Raw genomic sequence first — 21,916 nt, forward strand, 5'->3', positions numbered from 1 at the left:
ATAGCTTTGGGGCTGGGGAGGAATTCATAGCCCTACAACACTGAAGTTACAGCTAAGACATGTTCCATGTCCTATCCAAGTAACTATCTCACTGTAACAGCTGAGCACCCCACAATCACTGGTGGTGTTTTATCTTCTCAACCCTTCTGTGAGGTAGGAAGTATCCTCCCCATTTACAGAGAAGGAAATGAGCCAGGGCAGGGTAAACAATTTGCCCATGATCACACAGGAAGTCAGTAGCTGAGCCAGGAACTGAAGCCAGATCATTTACGTCCCCGGCGGGCCTTCATCACTAAATTTCCCTTCCTGAACAATTCCCAGTAGAGAAAGGAAAGAAAGGGTTGGCCGTTAGCGTTGAGGAAGGGCGGTGTATATCTGAATGACTCTGTAGGGACATGTGTATGTGTGAGATGGTAGCCAAGATCTTTGTGATTTGGAACAACAGGCGTGGGCTGCTCTTTCTGGTTTTTTGAGGCTGCCTAGCTCGAGACTCCTGGTTTTCAGAAGTTGAAGGTTCAGCACTTTCAGAGCATCAGTCTCCTTCTAGGTGATGCAAGTTGGATGCTTAAACTCTTGACTTGATTTTGGGGCTTGGGATCTGTAAGGTCCTTAAGCAGATGTGTAACTTTTAATATGCAAACAGGCCCACTGAGTTTAAAGGCATTACTTGTGCTTCATTAATGTACAGGTAGTCCCCGAGTTACGCGGATCCGACTTATGTCGGATCCGCAGTTACGAACGGGGATTTTCTCGCCTGGTCCCGCCGCCCGCCTCCTCCGGGGCGAGAAAAGCTGCTCCCCATCTCCCTGGTCTGCTGCGGGAGCCAGCAGACCAGGGAGACGGGGAGCAAAGTGGGCAGGACCCGGGGCTGGACCCGCGGCCGCTTCCAGATCAGCTGGAAGCGCCGCGGGTCGGGCCGGGTCCTGCGCGGCTTTGCTCAGCGCCTCCCTGGTCTGCTGGGGGGGGACGCAGCTAGTGCCCCCCCAGCAGACCAGGGAGATGTGGAGCAAAGCTCGGGGACTGTGGTAGAGCAGGTGGGGCGCTGCCAGTTGGTCCCGCAGCACCGCTCCTTGGCGCTACTGGACCAACCCGGCAGCACCCCAGCTGCTCAGCCCCAGGAGTCCTGATTCAGCCGCTGCTGATCAGTTTCAGCAGTGGCAGAATCAGGACGCCTGGGGCAGAGCAGCTAGGGTGCTCCTGGGTTGGTCCAGTAGCGCCGAGGAGCGGCCGCGCTACTGGACCAACCCAGCAGCACCCGAGCTGCTCTACCCCAGGCGTCCCCAAGTTAGCTGCTGCTGAAACTGACCAGCGGCTGACTACAGGAAGCCCGAGGCAGAGTTGCTCTGCCCCAGGCTTCCTGGAATCAGCTGCTGATCAGTTTCAGCAGCAGCTGACTTGGGGACGCCTGGGGTTCTTAAGTTGAATCTGTATGTAAGTCAGAACTGGTGTCCAGATTCAGCGGCTGAATCTGGATGCCAGTTCCGACTTACATACAGATTCAACTTAAGAACAAACCTACAGTCCCTATCTTGTACGTAACCCAGGGACTGTCTGTATGTGCTTTCGTACCTTGCTGAATGGGGTTTGTCATGAACTCAGTAATCGGACAATAAATTTGTTTGAACGTGTTTAGCACTTCAAAAAAAGAGAGGTTCCATAATGTTGCTGTCTCAAATGGAACTTTGGCTTTTAGCCTGAAATACAATAACTATCCATTGGCCTTCACATCTACACTTCATCTGTTCCATTTATTCCTGTGCAGACTGATCTGAAGCCTGTCATAATTGCTTTCACCACCGCTGGAACTTCATTTACAGTCAGGATCAGTTTATATAAGAAGCCAATTCACAATGAATGAGAAGAAATCACCTCGGCTTCCTATCCCTTTCTAATCACCCTGTTTCCTCTTCCCGTTAATGGGAAGTTTCTGGAATGGTGGAATTAAGATGAGAAAAGTCCCACATTCAAACAGCCTGACAGGCTCAGTGGGGGGAAAATCATGCAACCACTGTGCTGCAACAGAAACAATTGGGCCTCTTCTTCTGGCTTAACAAAGACATGGGAGGGCATGTTCCCATAAGAGGAAGCCTTCAATAATTCCTCACCAGTACAGGACAATGACTTGCATCACAGCACTACATTCCGCTCGCAAGCTGATGTGAATGCCATCATAGCATTGTTCGGAGAGGCCCACCAGATGAGTGGACTATGACCCTCTCTGAATGATAGCAGTAAACATAAGCATTTAAAAAGCAAATCAAAGGATTATGATGGTTGGTGTAGAAGGGTGGTTGCTTAATGGAAGAGACACCCCCTAGTTGTAGGTAAAGCCTTAAGGAAGATGGGCAGGGAAGAGGGCTTGTGGAGAGAGCCCCTCGCTTCCTCAGGACTGTGGAGGAAGTGTTGGATTCAGGCTGTCCGCCATCTTGTTTCCTTCAGGACAGGGAATATGTTAGAGCCTATTGTCAGGGTCTCCTGGTTTTCATGCCCATGTAATTCAACTGATGCTCACATTTCTCTAAGAATGGATTTTGGATTCTGAAGGAGAACTTTGTTGCCAGAAGGTGAGTTCTGCAGGGGAATAAATGACCCGAACTGATGTCTCCTACCCCCTCCTCAAAAATGCCTGCTAGCCTCCATAGAATTATTATGGGGATAGAGGGAAAGGTGTCTTTAAAATAACTGAGTGGACCACTTGTGTTCTGCTGAGTGAAGCATTCTGAATTTATACGGATGGGCGTGTGTATATTTGGTAACAGCTGGATCCAACACTTGCCATGTACCTTCATTTCTTACTCCCTATTTGCCCTCTGTCTGATATACTGTGCCTGTACCATTGGCTTTTCATCTGTCTTGGCAGCCTCATGCTTTCTGACCTTGTAATTAAACGTTTCCTGCTGTAGCATGTATGCATTGTAGACTCACAATATTTGGTCGTTTTTTTCTTACAGTTCTAGCTCCCCGAGGCAAGCAATAACATGAAAAATCTCAATTTGTTTATAAACCTCTTGAGTTTGGAGAAAGGTTGGACCAAGAGGGTAAAAAAATCAGAAGGCAAATAAGAATAAATGTTTAAAACCTCTTTTAAAGACAGTTTCATGATTTTGCGGGGACTTGGCACACGATCTTCTGAACGTTTGGGGTTTGTAATCCCATGCGTGAGCCAAGTAGGTATCTCACGTAGGGAGGCATACTGCATGGGCGGTGGGGTTCCCTAAATTCTTTAAGGCCCAATTCTGCTCCCATTGAAGTCCAGCCGGGCACCCACACAGCTCTCTCTGCAGACTTGAATCAATAGTACGTGACCCACTCAAATCTAGTTCACAATCACAATCTTTTTTTCACTAGAAAGGCATAATTTATTATAAAACAGTATTGTTCCAAGAGGAATACAGAATTCAAAACATATAAAGTGCTTATGCATTGTTGAGCTGTGTTTCCATGGGCTCTGTAACGGCAGCAGATCAGAGAATCATCCTATGAAGCAGATTTTGTGCCTGCAACTTTTTAGGTGACAGGCAACAAATATTTCAATTTCAGGATGATCTTTCTTCCTGGGAAACTTTGCTACAAATTGACATCATCAGCATGACCAGCATTTCAATGCGCAACAACTGTACAGTGACTTCCTCGTAAAAGGAATGTTATATAGACAGTACAACAATTCAATATAAATACATACACATATAAACAATCTATTGCACAAAAATTTGTTATTCTAAATCATGGATAAAAATCTAGATTTTTCCCTTATGAACAGATCTTATTCCTGTAACTACAAGGCATTTATCCTCTCCTGGCTTGCATTTAAAAAATAAATTGCACCCAAACTATTATTATAATTATAAAAAGGTTCAGAATAAATAGCAATACAGGCTTAATTAAATTAATAAAAAGTCAGGTTTTCTCTAAGGCCATGTCTACAGTAGGAAACTATTTCAAAATGACTAAATTAGACTTAACTCCCGATTTAACACATTTGAACTAGCATGCCCTCACTATGAGGAAGCATCAAAATTAGTCTGAGACAGGCCTTATTAATGTGGATACGCTACCTCGAACTTTGAGCCCCAGGAAGCAGTGAGGAATAATTAGTTTGAATTATTCTGAAGAGTCGTTATTTTGAAATAGCAGTACCGGAGCACCCAAATTTGCTAGTTCAAAATAACTATTTTGGAATTAGTGTTATTCCTGATGAAAAGCAGGAGTACCGATTTTGAATTAAGCGGCCCATTATTTCAAAATAACGGACTATGGTAGTGTGGACACTCCACTTATAAATTTGACCCAAGGGGGGTTATTTTGAAATAAAGTCCTATTGCAGACCAGGGCTCAGAGTAAACTCTGCTATAAGATGTATGTGCATGCCGTGACATGCTTCAGAAGAATAATTTGGCCCCTTGCCATTTGAAAAAGATCACAAATGGTCAAATGCTGGTTAAAACAGTCACTGTTGAGTGGTTCTTGGACTATTGGGTTTCAAAGCTCTTGCATCTCTCTTGCTGGCATGTGGAACCATAGCCCCAAATATGTCCTCGTGGTATCGCTTTTGGCTCTGTAAAAATCAGACACAGAACACAAAAAATCAGTCTGGAGTCCCATTATCTATGTATTTTGAAGTGTGTCTGTCTGTGAGTCCGTCTGTCAGCGAGACCATTTCTTCAAGAACTCCTCCTCAATGGTAAGAACTTGGGCCACCAAATTTGGTAGGCAGCTTCCTCTTACCGTAACTTAAAGCAAGGTCAGGGTTTGGCTGTGCCAGGAATGGGACTGTTTCCCAGAACATGGGAAGGGCAGGGCCTGCTGTGCGGAGGAACATGATACAGCAGACTGGCCACTGGGGGCAGCAAGAGCAGGGGAGGGCTATCCTGCAGTGTCACCACTGGGGGCAGTTGTACCGTCACGAGAGTGCGCCGCCATCTTACCGGCCACAAGACCAGGTAAGTAGCCTCCCTACTCCCAGCCACTCCCCCAGCCTTTCACTGTTGCACCAGAGGGAAAGAAGACCCTGCTGGATGGGGGAGGCGTGTGGGGGAGAAAGTCAGTCCTGGCCAGATGGGGCTCCCCACCCTGACCCCCCTCCTCGCCTCTCAAACCTCACCCAGCCGCCTGCCCTGCTCCCCATCCCTAAGATCCTGCCCTGATTCCTGCATCTCCACACCACCAGTCCCCTTCCCTGAAGCATCCGGGCAATGCAGGGTAAGACTGCGCGTTTTAACACTAAACTGGCAGCTCACTTTTCATTGTCTTTGGGATCGTGCTACTGACACGTGGGCTATGGCTACACTGCTGGTTTTTTGTGGAAGAAGCTATGCAAATCGCGCTCACATTTGTATATCTTCTTCCTATTCTTTTTGAGGAAGAGGTTTTGCCACTGTTTGGCTCTGCGTAGATGGGGCCATATGTTGGAAAAAACCTTCTTTCGCAAGACCCCTTATTCCTCATAAATCAAGTTTTACAGGGTCTTGCGAAAGAGGTTTTTTTCCCGACATTTGGCCCCCCTCTACACAGGGCCAAATAGTGGCAAAACCTTTTCGGCAAGAAGACTCAGAAGAAGATATGCAAATGTGAGTGCAATTTGCATATCTTCGTCCACAAAAAAACAGCAGTGTAGCCATATCCGTGGTGGTGAGCTTTTGGTGGTAGGAATAACTCCTAAGCGCTCACAGATAAGCTGAAATTTGTAGTTCTTGTCCCTTTGCACCAGGCCAAGAACCCCAGGCAGCCAGCAAAGGAGGCTTAGAGTTCTAAACGCAGTGTTCCTTCCCTTCTCAATTCACAGCCAGTCCCCTGTGCCCTGAAAATATTGACCGTCAGGTCCTGTTGCAAAGCCTGTCACTGACCCAACTATTATGGGCAAATCCTGTCCCTTTGGAAATCCATGATCAAATTGGGCAGGATATTGGGAATCAGTTTAGGGGTCAATACTGTAATCAGTACGTGCACCATACGCGTGCTGAACAGGTGCATGTAGAAACTGAAATGAATCATCAGGTCTTGCATTTTAATTCCGAATTTGACACATTTATACACTAGCGTTTGATATAATTGCTACCCTGTCTGTTGGCACTTGGTCACTACACTGAAGTCTGATTTAACTCACGCCTCACACTTTAGCTTTACCCTTGCCTACTGTGAGCTGGGGAGAGGGCGCATTTGGCTTCTCCACCTACCTTCAGCTGGAACATGTAGTCTTCAGCCTGTTCCTCTGTCAATTTCAGTTTCTTCGCGAACATCTCCTTCAAGGTCTGGGCGACGTCCCGGGCCATGCGCACGTCCCCACAGATGTACAAATGCCCTTCCTCTTCATGCAAGACTTGGTGCACTTCTTCCTCCAACTTGCTTTGAAGAATGTCTTGAACATAGACCTGAAGAGTGGGGGAAAGGTCAAATAGGATCTCCTTTAGTGCTGTTTGAGCTTATGGGTTATCTAGATTTGGCGCAAACCAACCCAAATTCCACATTATGGCTCTGACTCCCTCACTCTAGCCAAACTGCAGTCTGAACAGGAGCAGAGGGAAGATACGGCCTTAAGCCTAAGCTGGAAGCGGAGTCAGATCTTTACATAAGCTAGAGCAGCCCAAAGGTGGCTCTAACCGACACACAACTGTCCACAGCCCCTAGGAGCCAATCAGATTGCCTTGACAATCACTCGCTTAGGGACATGTCTGGCATGCCCTCCTACAGCAGCAGTCAAAGGGAGAGAGGCTGAGGTGCCTCATATTGTTGCCAGCCAAGGATTCTCCTCAGCGGAGGGAATGCCCAGAGTGATTGCTCTGCTTGCTTTCTGGCTCCCTTTGTCACCAAAATGGTGCAAAGTGATTAGAGCTGAGGTCAGCATCTGCCCCCCAGGGGTTTAGTCTGAACTTGTCTTGGGACATTTAGGACTGGGGGAGGGGGAGGTTGAACAAGTTTTCACTTCACGATTTTCCATCTGACGCTTGAATTTGGATGTTCTTGTTATCTTCTTTCCTTAGAGCAATAATGTAAAGCTTGGCTATATACAGCTAGCTCCCACTGAAGTCAAAGGCACGATTCTCATAGTTTTCAAAGGCCTGGAGACTTTCTTCACTCAGGCATGATAAGTAGAAACAAAATACCGAACCATTTCAAAGGAGAACTTTACACTGCACTCAGCGGTTAGCTGTGGGGATCTATCTCCCCCTTCTTAGAAGGCAGAGGAATGAAGCTTACTTTAGCCTGGCCGGGTTGCTGGGAGTATGCTGTGTAGGCCTCTTTCAACACGCCTTTTCTTTTCATGTCTTGAGTTTCTTCTCTGTAGAGATGGTCCATGTCTGGCCGCCGGCAGCCAAACAGCAATGTCATGCCACTGCCTTTAATTCCTGAAACAAACATTGGAAAGTGGTTTTGGCTTTGTAATTGCCCATAATTGGGCTAATGTTAAATTTTGTCTCAGCAGTTATTCATGCAGTGCGAGGACAAGAAGCAATTTTCCAAGCAGTTTTACCCTCTGTAGATTTCAGAGAGATAGAGAGGGAGAGAGAGAGCTAGGTCTGACTTTAAATACGTGTGGCATAATTTAACTTTACAAAATGTCACTAGCAGAAACTCTACTTGGCTTAAATCAGGGTGGGGAACTTTTTGGGGGTCGGGGGCTGCTGACCCACAGAAAAATCAGTCTAGGGCCACACATAAGTAGCAAATAAAACCAAACCAAACCAAAAAAAAACCAACCCTCGCTAATGTGGCTCCTGACTGAAAGATGCTCCCCACATTCCCCTCACCAGATCCTAGGGGGGCCCAGGCTAGTAGATTTTGTGTGCTCCAGCCCTACGGTGGATGGGCGGGGGGGATTTGGAGTGCCAGCGAGGACTCCCCATTGCTGCGGGGAGGTGGGGGGGAGTCCCAAGTCTTGGGGGCCGAATCCAGGCAAACCAGGGGCTGCATCCGGCCCCCAGGCCTTAGGTATCCCACACCTGTCTTAAATGAATAGGCAAAAATCCCACACAGCAAAATCCCAGTTTCCTGTTGAAGTGGAGTGTAAACGAAACCCTATGCCTCTCCCCAGCGGGGGTAGGTAGTAAGAGCACAAAGAAAGCTATTCCACGCTATGACCCCTGTGCAAGAGGCTGCATGATTTGCTCCCTTCCAGTGCAAATGAAGGTATTAGACATGCCAAAGAAGAGGGGAAGTAGGCAGGGCTGGGGGTTTTTTTGTTTGTTTTGGGGGCTTTTTGCGGTTGCTGTTTTTTGGGGGGCTTGTTTTGTTGTATTGTGGGGGTTTTGTTTTTGTTTTGTTTTGCATCTCTTCTCAAAGCTTCTTCTGGCTTGGTGGATGTCTTTACGCTCCTTGCTCCTGGCTAGCTCTCCCCGCTCCTCCAGCCCCTATTCTTACAGCCCTTGTACATGTCTCTTGCTCACCCTGCTCTTTCCAATCCACCGTCAGCGCCCCATATTGCTGAGTCGTGAGGGTGAATTCCATGCCACGTGTACGTCAAGTTAGTGAAAACGGTATCCCGCAGTGGACCTTTCTGGGTGAATGGCGCCCCCTGGGGGCAGTGTTCCTTGAGGGGGTGATTCCCACTGTACCTTTCTTTTCTAAGTCATAGAGACGCTGCTGCCAGAAGCTTCTGAATGGAGCAATTCCTGTCCCCGGGCCAATCAGAATGCAGGGTGTGGAGGGGTCTTTGGGAAGCTGGAATCCGCTCGCGCTGTCAATAAAAAGCAATCATGTCGTTATGAAAAAACCAGCATGGGGTAAATCCATTGCTACTAAGTACCCCGAATATTGCTCACCAATTATCTATCATCTGTGGCCTGAATTTCCACGGGGTTAGATTGAAATCAACGGTTACACCAGGGCTGGGTCTAGACTGGCAAGTTTTTCTGCAAAAGCAGTTGCTTTTGCAGAAAAACTTGCCCGCTGTCTACACTGGCTGCTTGAATTTCTGCAAGAACACGGACTTCCTACTGTCTGAAATCAGTGCTTCTTGTGGAAATGCTATGCTGCTCCTGTTCGGGCAAAAGTCCTTTTGCGCAGCCAGTGTAGACAGCTGAGATTTGTTTTGTGCAAAAAAGCCCCAATCGTGAAAATGGCAATCGGGTCTTTTTTGCGCAAAAGCACGTCTAGATTGGCATGGACGCTTTTCTGCAAACAGTGCTTTTGCGGAAAAGCATCTGTGCCAATCTAGACGCTCTTTTCCACAAATGCTTTTAACGGAAAACTTTTCCGTTAAAAGCATTTGAGGAAAATCATGCCAGTCTACACGTAGCCCAGGCTGTCTATTTCCAAGGCATGGTGCAAATGCTAATCCTGCCCATTCCCCTCTGATGTAGGAAAGCGTTGTTATCCCTGTTTTGCTGAAGCATGCACAGGGTCAAATCACAAAGGATTAGACCTCAGGTGTGTTTGGGTCCCAGCCTCATGCTCCATCCATTAGGCCATGTGGCCTTGCAATAAATATGGACACTGTTATTATTATTAGGGATACTCTTTGATGCTGCAGCTGACGTATGTACTGATATTTTCCCACTGGTGCTTTGTACGGCACATCCACTCACCTGCGCACAAAGCATGGGACGGTCTCCTGGAGATCTATTGTATTCAGCCAAGTGCTGCAAACGCCATGGTGCAAAGGACCTTGACCATCTAACAGGAGGAAGGGAAAAATGCATCCATGAAGAACCACAAAAAATTCAATAACTTTTTTTGAAGTTGAACTGACATCAAAACAAAATTGATGTGTCCATAAACGGGTGTCTGCTAACTAAAAACCGAAGATTAGCTGCAGGATTATTACTGGTCCAACAGTAGTGGACCCTGTTTAGACTGCAAATTTTCCTTGTCATTTATATTCTGCATGTATCAGCTTACTGAGTAGCATCACAATATAAACTCTTAGCTAATATAGTGTGTTTTATACCACACCATGGGGCCGGTTTACTTAATCATTGTACCAGCTAACTTGCATGCAACAAAAGAATAAATGCACGTAAGAATTACCCTTTGTCCGGTAGCTGACCACTGCAACAGTCAGATGGATCTCTCTGGGTGTCATGTCCTGGGAGGAACTAATGGAATAGTACCGGGGTTTCAGCAAAGGCAGCTGAGTCAGCAAAAAAGACGTGGAGACTTGGGTGGAAGGAAATTCTTTCAGTACCTCCAGAATAGTGGGGCTGTTGAAAAACTTCCACTTGTTGTACTCCTCTGAGCTCTGAAAGCCAAAACCCATCACAAATGTGAACAAGACATTTTTGTTTCACTGAGGTTGGGAGCGGGGGTAATAGGAAAGGTCATCTATAGAATACATTTTAGGCTAGTGTTAAACTAATGATAGGGATTCTTCAAATAAAAAGAGACTCCTTCAAACCTGAGTCTATTTAAAACCCGACTGAAAGTGATCTGAAAATGTTGGGATGCTTTTACTGAACATTTGGAAGCTCTGATATACTTCCCAGAAGTTGTTCTCCAGACTGAATCTGCCTGGATCTGGAAGTAGAAGTGGGAACCTATTTTTCAGCTCTCTCTTGCAGCACATCCATGTAGGCATATGCGCGTTGATCCTGGAAGCTATTGAGCGGCTGTTGAACTCCATAGACACTCCCGGGGACTTGAACTTCCAACTAATGATTTGTACTTCAGCGATTTATAAATCTCTTCTCTCTTTGCTTTACCAAATTGCCTGCCAAGGAGGATAACAGACTGTCTACCCGTGCGCTCGTACAGCACCTTCCACTTGATGACTTCAGAATCCTTTCATGAATTAATTCTCACCACCCATGATGAGACAAGGAAATATTATTATACCCTTTCAAAAGAGGCACAGAAAGGGTACATAACCAGCCCAGAATCACACAGGAAATCTCATACCATAAGAAGTCTCATACATTATTTCCTGACTCCCATTCCTGGGCTCTAGCCATAATACCATCCTATTATCCAGGATGGTCTTGGACTACCATAGCTTACACATCAAATGGAAAACAGCTATTCTACATTTCTATTGCATACATCACAGGGGCACTGATGTCTCAAGGCACAGAACTCTTTTGATGTAAGCCTACTCCTAACACTTACATGGCACAAGACATCCAGTCTGTTTTTGTCTCCTTCCTCTGTTGCCAGCTGAGAGAGTTTTTTTAGCAGCTGTTGGGAGGGTGGAGTAGCAACATCAAGGAAGTACGTCAGGGCTTGGGAAAGTGTGGAGGGTGGGATTTTCTTGTCACTTGTCCAGTAGCCACCTGGAAATGTAAGAAACAGTTACTTGAGAACCCGTTCCAAAGAATCTGTCAGCTACAAGGGCTGTGCACCTCTCAGTGTCGTTTTAAGGAGATTGCATGTCGCTAAACATTTACAACTTGGTTGAGAGGAGTGTCTACAAAGGGAATAAATGAAAGACTCCAGCTACATATTTTATGTGCAGCCAACTTACCATCGTTATAGGTTTCCAGCCTGATGATTTGATCGGTCGGTGGTGCATCCGTAACACGCTCAATGATGCCACTGACTAATTCTGGCCGGTTGCCTGGGAAAATCCCAACATGTTCTCCCGGCAAATAGCGAACTTCCTGATTAGTCTCACAGGAAAGCTTAAGCTGCAGGGTAACGCGGCTGAAATGTAAAAAGGACACGATCAGGGCTGTGGTGACCGGACTTCCCTTTGGCAGCACAGAATTATACACATCTGAAGTGGCAGACAAAGTGGGTTAGTTTGTGATTCTGCTGAACTTGACTATTTATGGAGACTCCATCAAATTGCAAGCTGGTTAAGTCAAGTGTCTTAATCAAATTTAGTAAGATTTTTCCCCCCCAAATCTTCTGAATAGCATGTATTAACTGAAATAGACAAGTAACCAGAGGAGTGATGTGCCATGAATGGATTGCATCACGGCTTCCTGTAAGAAGGCTATATTTAGAAAGACGAGGAAGGGGGCTTATTTGAGGAAACAGGGAAGTATTTTTCAGAATCTATTTCTAATGCGGATATTATTGTTTAAACGCATCCTTTTGAGCATTGTTTGTTCATTTTATGGCTCAGTGTGCATTATAATAAGATTACAAACTAGTTACCTGAGGTGTTTTTGGCCAATTTTTTTCAAGGGGACACATTTTTCTGAATTAACTAGCAATTCCCATTGGATTTGGGGAATTAACGAGGGGGAAGGTTTCTGTCAGATTCTACAGGTAGTGTTAAAATGTTTTGCATTATTTGCCTGTTCATAATGGTCTGACATTCAACCCTCCCCCCTTCTCAAATGCCTACAGAGTCAATCATGCTTGTATCTCGGGATTAGTTTTAAACTACCAGCAGAAGAAATATTAAAATATCTAAAAGATTTAGGTACCATACCTGGATTTTGTACTTTGCAGATTCTGCCTGAATTTGAGCTTCATGGGAATCACATCTTTTGCATGTGTGTCTGCTAGTGCTGTGGAGGGGAAAAGAGGCCACAATTAATCCCAGAGTTAGAGATTCAATTTCTCTTTGATATCTTTATGTAATTGTGGAAAAGACCTGAGCTGCTTTTGACCCAGATTTTTGAGTAGTTAATTGCCCCAGGAAGCAGATAAATGCTATGGTGACAAGGAAGGCCTGCGAACCTACAGACAAACGTATGTCAAGAGCATGCTGCATCGCTGTTTGTGCTCCTTCAATGACAGAAAATAGATTGGTCAGTCTTGGCAACGTGGCTGCCAGTTGTGGTGGTTTTTTGGGGATGTCTTACAGAACTTGAAATAAGAGACCGTATAGTCACCTAAATGAGGGCTGAGCTTCTTCTACCTACTGGGTAGAACAGGAGTGGGCAATAATTTCTGCCCAGGGGCCACTTGAAACATTTTTGAAGTAGTCCAGGGCCACCCCAGAAGGGGCGGAGCATAAACAGGAAGGGGTGTGGCCTAAACAGGAAGGGGCAGGGCTACCCACCCCCAGACCATGATTGGTCTGTGGGTGGGGGATCCCCTTTGCTCTCTCTTCCTACTAGGCACCCATACCCTGGAAGAGGCTTGGCACCCTCTCCCACCCCCAGGCTAATCAGGGCCTGGGAGCGGGGGAGCACAGGAAGCCTCCTTCCACCTTACAAGGAATACATGGCACTTTGAAGTTCTGCGAGCTCCTCGCAGGGCCAGGGCAGTGCAAAGGAAGCTTCATACAACTCCCCGGCCTTCTCTGCTCTCCCCCTGCCCTGCAAGTAGTGCAGCGCTCCAAAGGGCGGGGGAAAAGCTGAGAAGACTTCGGATGCTCCCCCGCCCCCAGACCCTAATTGGGAGGGCAGGGGAGCAGCAGGGCCTCTGCAGGCCAGATCCACTCGCTTGGTGAACCGGATCTGGCCCGTGGAGGCCCTTTTGCCCACCCCTGGGGTAGAACATCAAATCTCCCATCCTGCTTTATCTCAGAGCTGATCTCATTCCTAAATCCTCCTTAAAACCTGTGTCTATGTTAGGCAACATGGGCACACAGAGAGAAAGAGAAGTACCTTTAGTTAAGTCCAAAGGCTGGGAGTCATGTGCTATCCTGTAATTCTTGGGATTCCAGGTTTCATTTGCAGTGTACACCTTGGGTAGCTGAATACTGTTTTTTCCACGTATGTCAAAAACCTCACAGGCAGCCTTTTAAAAAAAAAAGAAAAGATTGAAGGTTAACTTTGCCATTTCTTAGTGTTCTCTGATCACATACAATCTCATCTATCTTAAACAATATACATTAATAATTGTAATAGCCTTAGTAATTATATCAAGTGCAATACATAGACCAGATTCCTAATGTGAATTGCTTTCTTCATGGTCTTGAATGGGATTACTGCCAACCTCCACCAGTTCAACTGAGATAAGATCTGGTTAGAAAAACTGAGAGGATTTGTGTGTCCTGCTACACAAGGTGAGGCAGCGATGTGGACTTCTCTGCATGGTGGCAGAACTGGGCTCTGGGAAATAAGACCATGTCCCAAATCATTCCTGAATGTTGGGGAGGTCAAAATCTAGACCTAGATGTAGATCCTCATTTTTTGCAAATGGCTCTTGTCACTATAATGGACTGAACCAAAGCTCTGGATCCAAAGAAGCATCCCTAACATGTTGGGACATGAAATCCAGATCTGAAGTGGGCAGCTGGGTCCCCTCATTAGTAGTAACTAACTATGTGTGTTGTATGTAGCTTCCCACCCCACCCAAATTTCTTTGCAGGGACAATGTAGCTAGTGAAGAGCCAGGAACCATTAGCTGTGACAGGTCTCGGGACAATGGTTGTTATCTACTGTAGTTACCTTGAATGCATTAACTGCCCAGCTGCGAAAAGCTTCTTCCTGCCCATTGAGTTCATCCCCTTCACCTGTAGGGGTAAGCTGAGATGCGCCTAATTGTGCGAGTTTTTGGTCGATGGCATGAGCGAAGGCACAGAACTCCGGGTACATGGTGGACCCCAGGCCGAAGACAGCATATCTGCACAAAGAGACCTGCATGAGTCTCGGGAGGATCAAGTTAGGGCTTCTCATTGCACAGCGCTATCCGTTGAAGGATAGTCTATTACAGTATTTCTTAAACTGTGCTGCGAGGCAGTCAGAGGTGTACGGCAGAGAACAACAGAATTCAAAATGGCCACCCTTAAAGGGGCAGGCCCTTTTTTTTTTTTTTGTTTGTTTAACAAAAAATCCTTAGTGTTCCTCAGTCTTAAAAAGTTTAAGAAACGCTGGTCTATTACCTGAATGTTTTCTGCAGCTGTTTCTTAATGAGCAGGGCATTCTTCAATTTCTGTTAAGAAATAAATACAATGTTACATGTTGCACCAATACCCTCCCGAAAGAGAATGTAAAATAAAAGGAAGGCCACTTTCACTGGACCTTGGATCGGGCCCTAACACAGATTTCTCAGTGGAATGTTACCTTGCCATTGCCTGGTGAGTCGCCGTTTCCAAAAGTGCTGGTCACCACTAGAAGGAGGGTTTCTTTCTCCAGGTCGCTGAGCTTGTATTCGTCCATGCAGAGGACCTGGAAGAAACGAAGTTCCTCAGCTATTGTTATATGGCATAAATGAAGACCGTCTGTGAAAGTTTTTCAGGGCACTACTAACCCGGGGGAGGGGAGGCAGTGAAAGCTAGACACAGCCATCCCATGTCTGTGTTTTCTATTTAGACTGTGAGGCAGAGACAGTATTTAGGCACCTACCCCCATTGAAATGAATGGAAGTTTGGCATCTATCTACCTTTTGAGGTTCAGGACCTGAATCCTCAGGGAAAGTACTCTCTGTGTGTGTTTGTACATGTGCAGCATTTAGCACTATGGGGCCCCACTCTCAGCTGGGGCCTCCGAGTTTACAAATAGTAATAAACTCCCTCTCTGGTCCTCAGATCCATCTGCAACAGCTGCTGTATTCCCCCCCCTACAGCAGCAATGACCTGATTGAAGGCCAAGTGTGATGCTGTCATAGAGCCCTTTGACACTGGTAGAAATAAAAGTCATCCGTGACTGTGAGAATTTGTCATTAATCCACATTATCATAGAATCATAGAATAATAGGACTGGAAGGGACCTCAAGAGGTCATCGAGTCCAGCCCCCCGCCCTCAAGGCAGGACCACGCTCCGTCTACACCATCCCTGACAGATGTCTATCTAACCTGTTCTTAAATATCTCCAGAGAGGGAGATTCCACCACCTCCCTTGGCAATTTATTCCAATATTTGACCACCTTGACAGTTAGGAATTTTTTCCTAATGTCCAATCTAAACCTCCCCTGCTGCACTTTAAGCCCATTACTCCTTGTCCTGTCCTCAGAAACCAAGAGGAACAAATTTTCTCCTTCCTCCTTGTGACACCCTTTTAGACTGCATGTGTCAGCTGCGAGTAGGTGCTGCCGTGTCAGTGTCAGGATATTTTCCTGACAGATGCCATTAAATGTGCATCAGATAGCGTTTCTTATTGAGACAATAGTCTGATTAACAAAGAGTGAGTGGCAAGATACACAAAAACTAAAGACACTGACTGTCCAGACTTTGCTTTCCTCGGGCATTCAACATTCCCAGGGTCTGTTTGCAGCATCTAGTAGATGCTCGTATTCCTGAGTTTCTTAACTTTTCTTCTCTAATGCATAAAGATTTCTCTCTCTGCCTGAAACTGCCCTGACCTAGCTATGCAGCATGGATGGACGCTCACCTGGGTGCTGAAGGCGCAGTTGAACAAGGCACACAAGTTATTGGCCAGTGTTTCAGATTTCCCAGTCTCCGTTGCATAGATCACCGTCACCTTGGTCCGGGCTGCCATTTTTTTCTGCATCAATGCAGAGGCAAAGAATACGGCCCTGGGAAAAGTCACATGCAGCTTGTCATGTAGTCGCCAAAACATTCTGCCCTGATTTTCAAAGCCGCGGGGGAAAGCCTGGGACCACTGGAACTTAGGACCCGAGCCTCTGCCACGTGAGCTAAAAGCCTGCTGGCTCTCAGCGAAGGCTGTTCTTTCTCTCGGTCAGTGGTCTCAGTGCCTCTACATGGGATGGTGAACCACACCCAGTTGGTGTGTGGGTTACAGGAACAGCCACAAATTGTGGGTAATCTGGGTCCAGAGTTGAATGATTCGATTAACCCAGGTTGCTGTAACAAGCAAACCAAAAACCCAGAACTGGAGTGTCTACACCCTAACGCTAAGGGTGTGTCTAGACTACTGAGTTTTGTCGACAAAAGTTGACTTTTGTCGACACAACTATACCTGCATCTACACTACCGCTGAGTTCTGTCGACATAACGTCGACAGAACTCAGCAGTTTTGTCGACGCTGGTAAACCTCATTTTACGAGGCATAACACCTTCTGTCGACAGAGTTCTGTCGACAGAAGGTGTTATTGCATGTATGGTTGTGTCTAGACTACAGGGTTTTGTTGACAAAGCAGCTTGCTTTGTCAACAGAACTGAATGTGTCTAGACGCTCTTTGTCGACAGAAGTTTTGTCGACAGATACTGTCGACAAAACTTCTGTCGACAAAACCCTGTAGTCTAGACGTACCCTAAGATGGGACGGCTTGTATCCTCACAGTCCAATCCCATATGTATTCTAAGTAAGCTTTTTATCTAAGGGAAACTTACTTTGCCAAAACGCTAAATTTGATCTCCCTCTTCTTAGGCCTGCGTTTCTCATCATGCCAGACGTGTGTTTTCCAAGCATCCACCTGGAAAAGGACATAAGAGACAGGTAGGAGATCTTAAAAGAATCCAGAGCCAATTTGTTTTGCACAGTTTGAGTCGTGCCTTGAAAAGGCCAGATTACTTTGCTAGTCTAAATCTATGCTCTAATCTGTGGGCCCCATCCTGCTCGCATCTACATCAGAAATATGGGGTCAGCCTCCCTACCGTGTCGAACCGCATTTTCATTTGTTTGGGGGATATACTCCTAATGATATATTCTTAACAGGAACAACTGGCCTTAATCCCCCCCCAAAATATTAGAATCCCTACAATTACTGAATGCAGCCGTTGGTTAATGGTACTTTGCAGGCACCAGGACTGGCAGGTAATGTGAATGATGGGTTTTTTTTAGCTCAAGTTAGATATTTATTTGCATCATTGCTATGCACTGGAGCCCCAGTCATGTATCAGGATCCCTTTGCGTGAAATGTCCTGTAATTAATGTTCCCTCTAATTTTTCCCATCCATGTGTGGAATAATTTTTATGTGCACTGAGTCTTGTATGAACGTGAACCACCGGTAGAAAAAAACCTAGCTGTGGGCACTCTGCTAATCAGCGGGGCAGCATTAGGATCTCTGCTGAGTGGCCACACAAGTACACAGCAGACAGCCTCTGGTCTCTGGATAGGACAGGCCTTTTTGTGGTTTTTCAGTTGTCTATGATCATTGGGTGGCCCTTACCTGGTAATAGTAGAATGGTGTGAGGACGTAGTTCAGCATCTCCTGGTGAAACACTGGAGTAATGCTGCCTGATATCGGGGGCACCAGCCAGACCCAGTCAGCTGGGCACCCTCCTCGAAGGCGGTACTCGTTCTGCATGTATTTCATGAAGGACTCGGCCGCGGAGTGGTGATCCATGATGGTGACGTTTTGTTTCTAAAAGAGTTCCATAGAGAAGAACATAAGGTGATTGTGCCCCATGTCACGGACCTGCACAAATAGGTGCAATGACTATCTAAGGGTTTAGATCAGTGGTAGGCTTTTCACTAGTGGAATACATATTAGGGGGACCATATGCCCATAGCTGCTGGAACTGTGGATGTGGGGGATGCTGCAACACCCCCTCCCACACATTGAAGTGGTTTCCATTATACGCAGGATTACAGTTTGGTTCAGTGCCCCCGCCCCATTACAAATTGCCTCTCAGTGCCCCCGCCCCATTACAAATTGCTCCAGCACCCCGCTAATGCCTCAGGCCTTGTATGCAAAAATCGATGCTCTGGAAATCGATTTTCCTGGGTTTGATTTAGCAAGTCTAGTAAGGACCTGCTAAATTGAATACTGAGGGTGCCCCTGTTAATCCCAGTACCCCTTGGAGTTGTGAGGAGTAATGGAAGTCAATGGGAGAGTTTCTCCCATGGGCCTCCCAGTGCAGGGCTGCCCCAGAAATTCAGTTAAAGGTATGTTGACTCCAGTTACGCAATTCTCATAGCTGGAGTTGCATATCTTAAACTGAATTTCTCCCCCAGTGTAGACTGGGCCTTACTCGGATGTATCCAAGGCTAACAATCTTGGACTAGTCCTGCACTAGATGGAGCATTAGGATTCTGCTGCAGCTCACTTTCTAGTCCCGTTTTTCGCTATTGCTTAAAACATTTGAAGATCACCGTTTCCCCTCCCTCCCGCGCCCCTGCAGTTTATTGCAGGCGAGCAAGCTCTATAATACCTCCAATTCAGTTAACCACCCCTCTTCTATGGTTTAACCCACTTGTTTCTCAGCACCTGCCTTTTAGCACCCAGTGAGGCAGTTAGAATGGGATGATCGAACATTTTCCACAAGTCACCACCCCATCGCCTTTGCCACAGGCAGCTGCAGGAAGACTAGATGCTTTCACACTGTATTCATGAGTTGCTAATAAAGGGCCCAGTGTAAACCAAGAGCGAGAGGAGAATCAGGCCCAGGAGGTTTGTCTCTTCATAGGTCGGCGGCTGACTTACTTGGAAACTATGAAGCACAGCAATATTAATCTCTATCACTGCTTGATCTTTCCATAATGAGGAAAGTTTGTTGGTTTCCAGACCCATCCTTCTCCCTACTTCCTGCACGTGCAAACAGAGAGGGAAAAAAAACCACACATGTAATACTCAGGGATATGAACTGAAAATTTCCATGCAGGGTGCTTGTGCATGGCTAGGACTTTTCAAATTAGTAAGCACTTCAGTCGGAAAAAACATTGTGGGGGTTAGGATAACCCCATGTAATGGTGCGGTCCAGGCAGCTGCTTTCATCTTTGCTGTGCTGGATGGAGGGAGGGGAGATTCGCTTAAAGGACAAAGATCTGGGTGAAAAATGTGCTGGGATGTTCAGATATTGTGGGGACTGTTTCTCTTCTGGGTTATATGGTATTAAAAGGGAGCTGTCCCCTATTATTAGTTGGATTGTTGCATCTCGGAGCTCTAGGCATGGACCAGGAACTCTACATACTTGTACCAAGACAGCCTTTTCCCCAAAGAGTTTGCAATATCAAAACAAACACCCCATTCACATGCAATACTAATAACACAGGAGTGTAGAAAAGCAGAAAGGTTTTTTTTTTTAATTATTTTTGCTTTTGGCCATTAATGAATTGATTTGCCTTTCTTTTGGCTCTCCCCTACCTCTCCCACCAGTGTTGACCCCAATGGATCTGAACTAGATGCAGTGCCACATTGAGACAGTTAAGAAAGCACTGGGTATGGACAAGGTCCCTCTTTCTCCATCCACGTGTGGAATAAATTTTGTCTTATGCACCAAGGCATGTACAGAAGTACACCACGCACAGAAACACATGTTGCTAATCAGCTGGGCAGCATTTGAAGCTCTCCTTGGGCTCCACCTAAGAGCTCAGCTTACAGGAAGCATGCCCAAGAGTCCTGCCCCAACCTGCGCAGGGCTCAGTGTCAAACCTAGTGCCCTCCCTTGCCTCTCCTACACAGATGCATAAAGACCCTCTTGAACATTACCTTCAGGATATTGTAGCGTTGCACGTCACAGAAGTCTCGCACACCTATCTCCGTCCCCATGTACCAGCCATTAAATGGGCAAGCTGTAAACTCCAGGCCCCCCACTTCTAGGAGCATATTGGCAACAGCAGGCAGGGTGTACCACTTCAAGTTGAGTTCCTTAAACCAGTCATACCTTTTAAAAAGTAACATGTTGACCTGTTAGTTAAGACCCCTCTCCAGGTGCTCCTTCTAAGCACCACCAATGCCGATCAGGGAACAGACACAATCCTGTCTGCTGTGCATAACAAAGCAACCCAGTGCAGGCTTGCAAATGTTCACAACAAACTTTTCACTGGCCATGTGAAAATCCAGAATTCCTTGCTGCATAGCATCAAAGAATTATTGACCACTGGGCAGTCTCTTCACGAAATAAGCAAGACAAAAAAAATAATAAACTCAAATGATTTGCTCATTGCTAATCACTATAAACTATGTGGCAAATGCTACAGTAGGTAAGATAGTAACAGAGGTGACAGCAAACAGGTGTGCCCTGGTGTGTAGCTTCAGCAAGAGCTCAGCAGAGAGCAATTTAAAGAGCTGGGCAGAACCCAGGTTGCAATAGGACAGCACCTGTAAGAAACTGTAAATGACTTTCACCCTTAGACAGTAATAAACAGGAATTCCATAGAGCAGGAAATGAAATGTACAAGGGTCAGATCTTCAGTTGGTGTAAATCAGAAGAACTCTACTGAAAGCAATACAGACGCATTGATTTACACCCGTGGCATCCACCCAGTTCTGAAGGGAACTAGCCAGACTCAGCCAGCCAAATACATGTGGCTACTGGCTAGTGTGTTGGACATGATGGATTTACACCATAATGGCCCTTCTCATGAATCATCTGCAGGGTTCAACCTACTGCTGCAAAGCACAGACCTGTCCCACTAGATTTTAAGAAATAAGTCTACTGGCTGATAGACGTCATAGGCTGTTGTCTGCAATGCCTGCTCGGGCCCCGATTCAGCAAAGCTTTTGAACACATGCTTGAGCTTCCTTGCATGTTTAATGTTAAGGCTGCAGTTCCAGCCATCCCTTAAACATATCCTTCCCTTTAATGTGCGTAATTCCCGTTAACGGTTGTCCCAAAGAGCAGTGCTTTGCTAAATCAGGATCCAAGCAATTTGCTGAGCAGTGTTCATCTTGCTTACATGCTTTGGTGAGTCAAGGCTTTGAGGGCAAGAAGAAATACCCCCTACAAGTATTTTACACAAACAATTATGACTGTGCCCATTTTAAAAGCAATGTACTTTTGGCTAGGACTAAAACAGATCTAAGAACCCCCAAATACGTCCTGCAAAAATGCTAATATCCTGTGCTAATTTCAATGAAACTCAAGTGCTGTGACATACATTTTATCTCTGGGGTTAATTCAACATAATTTCACCCTCACAAAGAACTAATAAAGGAACCTGCCACAGGGCACAAACTAATAAACTGGGCCTAACAATAGCCCAGTAGTCAAGGTACGGCACAGATGTGATTATCTAAATCATGCTTACTTTGGATGTTCCATTGACACTTCAAGGACAAGTTCTGGCGGCAGATCAAATATTTCCGGGTCTTGGCCGTTTGCTTGGAGGATCAGTGGAAGTACATCAAAGCGGCCATACTTGGGCTTCCACCCAAGATCAATGCATAACTGAAAGGAAAGAAAGTGGGTTTTTGTTTTGGGTTTTTTTCCATGGGTTTGAAGACAAAAACAGGTTAACTCCTTACGTACTGTCTGATGTTAAAAACTACATTCCCCGTTCAACTAAAGCCACGCCATGTTCATGTAGGTGCCATCGCACGCCCCGATTGGGGGGT

The 21,916-nt window shown here is 46.0% G+C and overlaps 1 protein-coding gene across 1 annotated transcript in view; it reads right to left on the reverse strand.

Annotated features, from left to right (window-relative positions):
• Positions 1 to 3,322: 3,322 nt before the first annotated feature.
• Positions 3,323 to 21,916, reverse strand: part of NOS2 (nitric oxide synthase 2) — a 30,789-nt gene continuing 12,195 nt past the window's right edge. Inside the window, exons 9-27 of the mRNA XM_075904848.1 lie at positions 21,610 to 21,749; positions 20,069 to 20,243; positions 19,064 to 19,165; positions 17,807 to 18,001; positions 17,027 to 17,109; positions 16,104 to 16,248; positions 14,838 to 14,942; positions 14,657 to 14,706; positions 14,223 to 14,397; positions 13,437 to 13,569; positions 12,311 to 12,389; positions 11,393 to 11,571; positions 11,038 to 11,201; positions 9,964 to 10,174; positions 9,522 to 9,609; positions 8,550 to 8,671; positions 7,195 to 7,343; positions 6,174 to 6,368; positions 3,323 to 4,555 (exon numbers count right to left, since the gene is read on the reverse strand). Of these exons, the coding sequence (XP_075760963.1) occupies positions 4,448 to 4,555; positions 6,174 to 6,368; positions 7,195 to 7,343; positions 8,550 to 8,671; positions 9,522 to 9,609; positions 9,964 to 10,174; positions 11,038 to 11,201; positions 11,393 to 11,571; positions 12,311 to 12,389; positions 13,437 to 13,569; positions 14,223 to 14,397; positions 14,657 to 14,706; positions 14,838 to 14,942; positions 16,104 to 16,248; positions 17,027 to 17,109; positions 17,807 to 18,001; positions 19,064 to 19,165; positions 20,069 to 20,243; positions 21,610 to 21,749 (2,598 nt within the window). The 3' untranslated portion in view covers positions 3,323 to 4,447. The remainder of the gene's footprint in view (positions 4,556 to 6,173; positions 6,369 to 7,194; positions 7,344 to 8,549; positions 8,672 to 9,521; positions 9,610 to 9,963; positions 10,175 to 11,037; positions 11,202 to 11,392; positions 11,572 to 12,310; positions 12,390 to 13,436; positions 13,570 to 14,222; positions 14,398 to 14,656; positions 14,707 to 14,837; positions 14,943 to 16,103; positions 16,249 to 17,026; positions 17,110 to 17,806; positions 18,002 to 19,063; positions 19,166 to 20,068; positions 20,244 to 21,609; positions 21,750 to 21,916) is intronic.

This window comes from Pelodiscus sinensis, chromosome 21, assembly GCF_049634645.1.
Source record: "Pelodiscus sinensis isolate JC-2024 chromosome 21, ASM4963464v1, whole genome shotgun sequence".
NCBI lineage: Eukaryota > Metazoa > Chordata > Testudines > Trionychidae > Pelodiscus > Pelodiscus sinensis.